Source organism: Seriola dumerili, unplaced genomic scaffold (genome assembly GCF_002260705.1).
Source record: "Seriola dumerili isolate Sdu_G_001 unplaced genomic scaffold, Sdu_1.0 BDQW01000393.1, whole genome shotgun sequence".
Classification (NCBI taxonomy): Eukaryota; Metazoa; Chordata; class Actinopteri; order Carangiformes; family Carangidae; genus Seriola; species Seriola dumerili.
In genome coordinates, this window is record NW_019174648.1 from 547,877 (window position 1) to 556,712 (window position 8,836).

Here is an 8,836-nt window from a genome sequence, read left to right on the forward strand (position 1 = left end):
ACATCACAAGCAGGTAATGAAATAATCATTTTAAAAGGTTTCGTCTCAGGCTTAAACCACCGTGAGTTTTCTAGTTTGACGGATTTTAAAAGGCCCCACACACCCCGCACAGTTGTTTTTGATTTATTCTGTCAATAGATCTCTGCTCAGGCTAAAGTTGGGACAAAATACTTAAGGTCACCAGAGTCTGTCTACTAATAAAAACGGTAAAAGTATAAGAGCAATAACGAGAGTTAACAAGAGAGTCACGAAGATGTCAATCAACCAGTCACACACACACACACACACACACTCTATCCATCACTTCACTTGCATCCATTTCCTGGAGACCCAAACACTACCATGCCTTAAACCAAGACCTTACCTTTCAATTCAATGATTTATATTATGGGGAAGTCACGTCCTAACAAAAGTACACACACTCTCACACACACACTCACACAATTCTGTGTCCAGAATCACTCCCCTGTTCGTTCAGTCACTGCTTCCAGTGTAATAAACTCTACACTGAGATTTCAGACCCAAATGACTCATCAGCGTTTTGCGTCATCAGGGACAGGTGATGGGCTGCACAACTATAATTTTTTGTTTTATCTATAAAATGGAGCATATTGCATTGTGGGACTGTCGGCAGGAAGTCGTGTAGATGGAACTTGTAAAAGGCACTAGGCAGAGCATAAATTTCACACCGATTCACACAATCAAATATAATGGAGGACGGTACTTACTGTGTACTGTATATTAAATTAGGGGGCGATTTCTGGCCAACCACAGCTTTAATCAGCCAAAATAAAACCAATCAGTCAGTTTAAAGTCACCTTTTAATTGATGACTTTGGTGTCCCATCTTTACAACAACAGTTTGTTCTACCTGTGAACTTTTTCATTGTAAGAATAAAAAGCTTATGGAGTCCAACCACACGGTGCACACTCCATAAAGCTGAACAGACAATGTGCGCTGCTCTTTACTTTGAGAAGTCCACACACGCTGCAGAGCTCGAGACATTTCACTGCTGTTTGGTGACTGCAGAGTGGGTTCCTGTTAATCATGTAGGTAATAAAAAACAGCTATGGAGAAGAAAAAAATAAAAACCTCGGACAGCGGAGAAAAAAAGCTGTTGACATGTTGTTTCTTCACTCCTCTTGGATCATATCTTTTGTTTCTCATACAAGGAAAGGAAGGAAACATGAGTCCCCCGGAGCTCAGCTAGCAAACAAATTACTTATAAATAATAAACTCAGTGCCAAAAAGGCGGCCTGTGTGATTCTGGCCTGAATTTACAGCTTATATCCCAGGAAGTAATGTGTAATCCTCTACAGTAAATTCAATTCTGAGTCAAATAGAGGTGCACAGTTACCTCTGATGGAAAAATGTTTTATTAAAGGTTAAACAGTGAAGCAATGACTGTCCTCTTGAAAAGCAATGCCTCCCTTTAGGACTGAGTGAATGTGGTTTTGAATCATCTGTGGTTAATTTTCATATAAAATTGAAAGTGAATGTTCAAATTTCAGTTTCAGGGGGAAATGGTACATTTTTAGAAGAAGTTTAGTCATTTGGGTTTAAATATATTGCACAGTGGACTTCGGCTGATATGAGGTGTCCATATTTATTTGTTTTTAGGAGTTTCAGGCACTTCTGTATTACTGCTGTAAGTGGTCATTCAGATACATGAGGGTTTTTCAGAAAAGTCGAAGCAACTTTGACGTTAAAGTCAATTTTATTTACAATCTGGAAACTTGCAGTAATAATATTTCCAATACGAAACTAGCTCACGGTGGCTAATATTAGCTAGTGTTAGCAAACCTTACCTAGATCATTGTTGTGTTAACTTCACTGACAATGCAAGTCTTCCCTTCTGTTACATGTATTTTGGCCTTTACTACAATAATTTCAACTACAGGGAAAGCTGAATTTTTATAATTAAATCCTTGAAATGATTTTATTACAAAACATTCAGTTGTTGAATAAAAAAATGAATTGCCTTTAAAACCTTGGTAACATGAAATAGCGATGAAAGTGTGTATGACGTGAAGCTCTTAGCCTCTCTCATTAACAAAACCAATATCTATCCAACAGCCTTGAGGTTGCTAATGACACCCTACCTTTAACAATACTGAAGCTAATGAGCAGCTGTCTCTTCACTCTTTGGAAAGTAGAAAAAGATTTTCAGATTATGATCCTGAAGACTTGTGTGTGGAATTTCACCTTGTGTTACACTGGTGTACCTAATGAACTGCAAACAGAGCGTAGGTGCAGCTATATGCACATAGCAGACAAACACAACCATCAAGACAAACATGTTTGACTGGTTATGGTTATGTTTTGTGCAGATGTCGGTGAAAAGGAAGAAGTCGTGATTATGGTGCAATGGTATGACACTGTGGGTGGATCTACACGCCAGGAATGAGATATTTAATGTTGAGGACAAAGTGAAGGAGGCAAAACAAAAATGGCTCTCCAGCAGCTTCTGTGTGGTGTAACTGTGATGATCACAATCTTCTCCAAAGGTAAGAAAGATGGCTTGATTTTTACTTTACAATATTACGGATAGATTTCCTTATTATTTGGCTCACATCAAGGGTGGAAGGAGTACGAGACTGTCATGCAACTTATGGAAACCTGGGTTGAAAACTGCTCAAATAAAAATACAAAAGTTGCACATTAAAGACTAGGTAACATTTTTCCATCTGGTTATGGTGAAAGGGCCCGTGTGGAATATGAATAAGTTACACCAATGACTCACTCTGCAGTTTTGCAGTGTTCAAAATGATTTAAAAAATAAAATAAAAAATTCATCAGAAAGATGTTTTTCACAGTTTTCTGTATGAGGGGAAAATCCTCCTGAGCACGTCAAAGCAGCAGAATTGTAGGCTGATCTTTAGTTTCTTAAAACTACAGAAGAAATATTATTTAACAAATATCTACTATGTGAAAGCAGAGTGACTGATTTTTATAATGTAATCAAAAACACTCAAGTTAATCAGTTATATTCACTACAAATAAATGGGTATTTTAACACTTTGACGCTTTGTCATTTTTTTGTCCTATATTCAGCCAATAATTTTGATACCTGTCTTTTTTATTTCTCTATTTTAAACAATGATCAATTAAACAAGTACAGCAATTCATTTGGGTACATTTATTATAACTTATTCTTTGGAAGTGCAGAACTGAAAAATGTTTGCATCAACCCTGTATAACTGTCACGGCCTTATACGGCAACAAAACGGTGCCCGTTTTATATGGAACATTCATGGACAGAAGAGTAGTATTACAAGTTACATGGATATCAACATATGTTTTGGTCATTGTGGCACATACGGTAATATTAATAAATTCAAAATGTTGTCGGTTTTTGCGTGAATTAAGAGGAAACTAGTGTTAATATGTTTCTTCCAAATGTATTTGCACTTGCATTTTCTCTCCTTTTGACTTTTTATGTTTAGTGTCATTATGTGCGACTGTGCTACATGATCACCGGAATTCTTTTGTGCATTTGCTGAGAACGATTTTCAATAGTTTCTTATTTGACAGGGCATGCCGAGGTAAAGATTTAACAGTGGTGTCACACGTAAAATATCACGTCATCCAAGTTAGATGTGAATGTGAGTCCGAGTTTGGCTAGGGTGCAAATTTTGTCATACTCTGCGATAACATAAATAAATAAAAAAATAAAAAATAGTATAATTACAGTCATTATTTTTACCATCTGGATCTTCAGCTTTTACCAAAACATACTGTACACGATGTGAACAACTTGGGATGTTAGAGGAGTCTGCCCACGATAAGGAAGGCCACAGTTTAAGTCATTGACATTCTGTCCGTTATCCGTGCAAGTTATCATCTGCTTCACCCTGAACAGGTTTGCCTAACACAATTTTCTCTCTTTTTGAATTTCAGGTTGTGTATCACAGAGTCTTGGTAAGCATCCAAGCACAACATTGTGTAAACCAGGTATGAGAACCTGTTGCATATTGACCATGTTTAATCCTCGTCTATTCTCCAATGCCAGGATGCGGCGTGGCTCCTCTGAACACCAGAATTGTGGGAGGTCAAGATGCGGCGCCAGGAAGCTGGCCCTGGCAGGCCAGTTTGAACAGTGATGGCTTTCCCTTCTGTGGGGGGTCACTGATCAACAACCAGTGGGTGCTGACAGCTGCTCACTGCATAGTGGGGTGAGGAGTTACTGTGGGACGTTTCCTTGCAGCAGGACATATAGACTGGAAATACATAACATGACCATGTTCAAATATTACTTCACTCATACTTTTTTTTTTTTTTACAATCATACAACGTGAAATCCACTTTCACCTCTCATCTCAAGCAAGTGAAAACATATTTTAAAAAGGCATTTGTCAAAACCCCATCCCTCACACGCTCCTGTGCACAACAGGCATCTCCACCGTCCACATTCCACCTGTGACACAGGTGTATCCACACATCAAACACAGCGCAATAACAACTGGAAAATTATTATCAAGACTTACCAAAATAATTTTCAAAGGATCCTTGACTTACTGTTTTTCCAAACTGTTTCAAGGCTGTCTTAATCAAAGCGAGAACATATTTGGAATTATTTGGAAAGAAAGGAATAAACTGACTACGAGTTCTGGACCCTTAGGTGGTCAGTGGTACATTGGTGCCAACATGTGATCTATCTTATCTGGATAACAACAAAAAAAAGAAGAATATGTTGTGATCAGATCTCAGCTAGATAAGAATGTTGATAGCACTGTACTGTCGATCCACTGAAAGTGATGCAAAGGTCAACAGCTTATCTTGGAAACAGAGGGAACCACCTAGCCTAGATCTATCTGAAGATAATAAAACCCACCAAGTTCAGTATCTGTAAAACTCACTTAGCAAGTTATATCCCATTCGTTTAATCTGTACAAAAACAAAGATATAAAAAAACAACAGCTGTTTTATGGTGGGTTATGTGCAGAACTATTTCTCATTACTGCTGCCGTATTTCCTAAATTGTTGAACTTTCAGTGAAGAATGTGGCCAGCAAGTTAAAAGGTCACCTGACTTCAGGTGGGAGAAGTAGCAACCTTAAAAGTAGATGAAGAGTACATATTTTGAAAAATGTGACGAAAAATAAAAGATGTCCGTCCACGGCGTTTATTTCCTCGGCCTATGACGGGCAATGCTCGTTGGCAACATCACCTAATTTAGTTGTGTATTATCAGCCGCAGAATCAAGATCTGCGAATAAAGCATCAACACTTATTCAGTTGACACAAAGCTAACTATCAAAAAAATTTTTTTAAAAATGACTACTTTATTTTTTTGCCTTCAAGGTCTCAAGAGGAGATAACGGTTTATCTGGGCCGCTACAACCAGTCTGGTCCAAACGTCAATGAAGTGTCACGCACAGTTGCTCGGTACGCTTGCCACCCTTCCTACGACACCCTGACCTTGGACAACGACATATGTCTTCTGATGCTGTCGGCCCCTGTGAATTTTACTAACTACATACAGCCAATTTGCTTAGCCGCAGAAGGCAGCACTTTCCACAATGGGACGAGCAGCTGGGTCACTGGTTGGGGTGATACCGTGGAAAATGGTAAGCTAACAGATCGTACAATCAAAGTAAAACATTGCCTCATATAATTCTTAAATGATTCTCCTGAGTTCTGATTTTCCATGATGCCTAGAGATGCGATGTGTAGTGACATGCTAATAATGCTTGAAAAATGTTTGGGTTTTTTTTTTTTTTGCACAAAATATATTTTTTACTTTCATATTTCTTACTTGCAAAACTCTTAGCCGTTATTTTTGTTATCACACATTAATTTGAATCTTATCCTTTAAAATCTCTCCAAGGTTTTTCCTCAGCCGAGACCCTACAGGAGGTTAATATACCAATAGTGGGAAACAAACAGTGCCAATGCTACCACAGCTTTACTATCACCGAGAACATGATCTGTGCTGGTATCAAAGCTGGAGGGAAAGATTCATGTCAGGTGACCACCCCTTTATCTGTGTTTGTTATGCAATGTTTGTTTTTTGGTTTTTACGGCTGCCAGCGGAGAAATATATCCTCACAGAGAGGTGAGACAAAGCAGGGTAATCCGCAGAAGCATCCTGGAAATATGTATTTGATATGTATTGAAACCACTGTAAAGTCTGGCAAATCCCCAAAGGGAATGTTTAAATTCTAAATTTAAAGTCCATCAGTGTATCAGACAGTTTGCTGTAATTTGCCTTGTGGTCCAGCAGAGGGCTCCCTAAAAATTCACTGCATGTCCATATACCGTCCATCCTACATTCACTGAAGTAGAAATTTTACTACACATTACATGGGTTTGAATTTGTTTGAACTTGACTTTTTGACAAATCTACAGTTATATGTTAGCCCTAATTCACAGTTTAAGCTTACCTTATACCTACATAGTAGCATGGTTCGTCTCAGTTGTTTTGTTGTTTGTAGATATTTTTATTCGATATATCTGTTACTTTTTCCTACCAAGAACAGCTAACGTTAGCTAAAATTTATGGCAGCAACATAATGTTAGTGAAAAGGATTGTGCTTATTGGAGATATATTTCGTTTTTGTGTCATTTTTCTAATATTTTGACATTTTCTTTTAAAAAAACACATGTCTGATTAACTTACTATACGTAAAGATCAGTTCTGTCTATTCAACACAGAGGAAGCTCTGGTGTTCTGCCTAGCTTAGCACTGAAAAACAGCTGGAAAAAGCTAACTAACAAAAAGGTCCAAAGTCACCTTATTAATATATTGTATGTGTGTATTTAACATGTTTAGACAGAAACATGTCATGATTGTAGTTTCCTGACTAACACTCTAACTAACTAACTCTGATCAGATGGTAGCTGCCTCTTGGAAGTGTGATTAGCTAGCTAGCTAAGAAGGTACACCGCTGCCTTTGACGTAGGCTAACCGCTTCCCCCTGCTTCCAGTCTTTGCGCTAAGCTAGGCTACACACGTCATAGAGCTATAGAGCTAGCTTCCCACCAAACAGTATTGCGGGATTCATGCGTTGGCAGGCTGAATGCTTCCACCTCAACAACTATCATTCATTTCTTTCCACAGGGAGATTCAGGAGGCCCAATGATGAGCAAAGACGGTGCAAGGTGGGTCCAGAGTGGAGTTGTGAGTTTTGGTGACGGCTGCGCCCGGCCTAAATCACCCGGAGCCTACGCCCGAGTGTCCCAGTACGAGGAGTGGATCAAGAACGTCACCAGCAGCAACAAACCAAGCTTTGTTACCTTCACCTCTGAAGGAGCTGACTCCGACTCCAACTTCACCTGTCCAACACCTCGACCAACACTACCACCCTTCAGAACCACCACGGATGATGAGAGCATATTTGGCGGTGGTGATAATGTGATGGCTCACTTCACCTCGCTCTTTGTCCTTTTTCTGTCGCTGTATGTACTGGTTGGTTTTGCATAATGTGAAACTATGTGCAATTTAAGATTCCTGTGCCCGCATATCTAATTCACTGTTTGGCCACGAGGGCTCTTCTTATTGTATCAAGTACAAAAACATTTTTTACACATTAATGAAGCACTTATAATCACAAATGGGATTACTTGACTGGTTTGTCTTCGATAAAATTCTATGTTAGAAATCTATATTCTTATATAATGATTTGATACAGGGTAGGCAGCTTAAAGAGGGTTTGTCAGAGCTTTCTTTCTTTTTTTGGTGAAAACAGCTGTATCTTGATAGAGGGTTGATGAAAGCAATGAGACTTTGACCCAAAACAATAAAGCTGCAGATTGTAAAACAATGACAACAAGGTGAAACCAGTAGGGGGAACTGCAGTGGGGTTGACACTGTGAGAACCTTTTTATTATCATTATTATCGCAATTTTTCACTCAAATAAAGTTAATTAACACACTTGGACACTCAATTTTTGAACTCTCATTTTCCCAGAACACATGCATCACGACACAGAAAATTTGGCAAGACCACTGGATTAAAACCGAATGTCTTCAAGGTGAAAAGTCCCCACATTAGTTGGTTGACTAAACCCAAAACACATCCTGTTCTTTCCAATAGAGCTCCTCAGAAAAGGATTACACATGGTCATGGACTCATCTCCCCTGGCCTGCAGAATTAAATGCAATAAAAACAATTAAATGCACTGATTCCATGAGTGTGTTTGAACGTCTGTTACGTACGTTTGTGTGTGCAAGTGTTTCCCCGTGTAGCTTTGTGCATCACGTTGTCCTTCAGTGCCCGTCAAGGTTCACAAACTCCCTCTGAAGTGAGACCTAATTGGGCCAAATGGAGCGTATTTATCATTTCCTTGCATTTTTTTTTAAGTTTAAATTTTTTAAATATGTCACAAATGAAGGACACTGTGATCTATGACAAGACACACACACACATACACACACACACACACACACACCCAAATATGTTCCGGATGGCTGATCAGAAAACAAAGCAGCGAGCAGCCCGAGGCAACACAAGCAGTCGAATTGTTATTCTGCGGCTGTGATGGTGTTTTATTACTTCAGGCTCAGTGGTGAAAATTGTGTTTATGGACTTTTCTCACAGTGTAACTCACGGAGAACAAAACAAAGATGAGCAAAACAAAAATGACCCGACAAATCTGACTCTGGGGTGAGAGACACTCTCCTGAGAGTAAAGTTCACTTCGTTCCCTGATGTCCAAGCAGTTTGTTTCTGTTTCTCCTCTGTCTGTCTCTATCTTGGTTAGCCACATTAATCATTTTGATCGTACTGAAACTTGTTTTTACCAGTAGGCTTAGGAGAGAAAGATTATTGAAATAACGTCCCTGTTATTGTGGATTTTTATTACTTTCGAGCACCTTTTTTAACGGCTCCGTACT

At 38.9% G+C, this 8,836-nt stretch overlaps 1 protein-coding gene across 1 annotated transcript; it reads left to right on the top strand.

Moving 5' to 3' along the window:
• The first annotated feature begins 2,417 nt into the window (after window positions 1-2,417).
• On the top strand, window positions 2,418-7,888 carry LOC111233489 (trypsin II-P29-like). Its single transcript, XM_022761309.1, has 6 exons — window positions 2,418-2,507; window positions 3,901-3,921; window positions 4,013-4,175; window positions 5,303-5,568; window positions 5,829-5,968; window positions 7,062-7,888. The coding sequence occupies exons 1-6, from the start codon at window positions 2,450-2,452 to the stop codon at window positions 7,422-7,424; spliced, it is 1,011 nt and encodes a 336-aa protein (XP_022617030.1). The 5' UTR covers window positions 2,418-2,449; the 3' UTR covers window positions 7,425-7,888.
• Window positions 7,889-8,836: the final 948 nt, after the last annotated feature.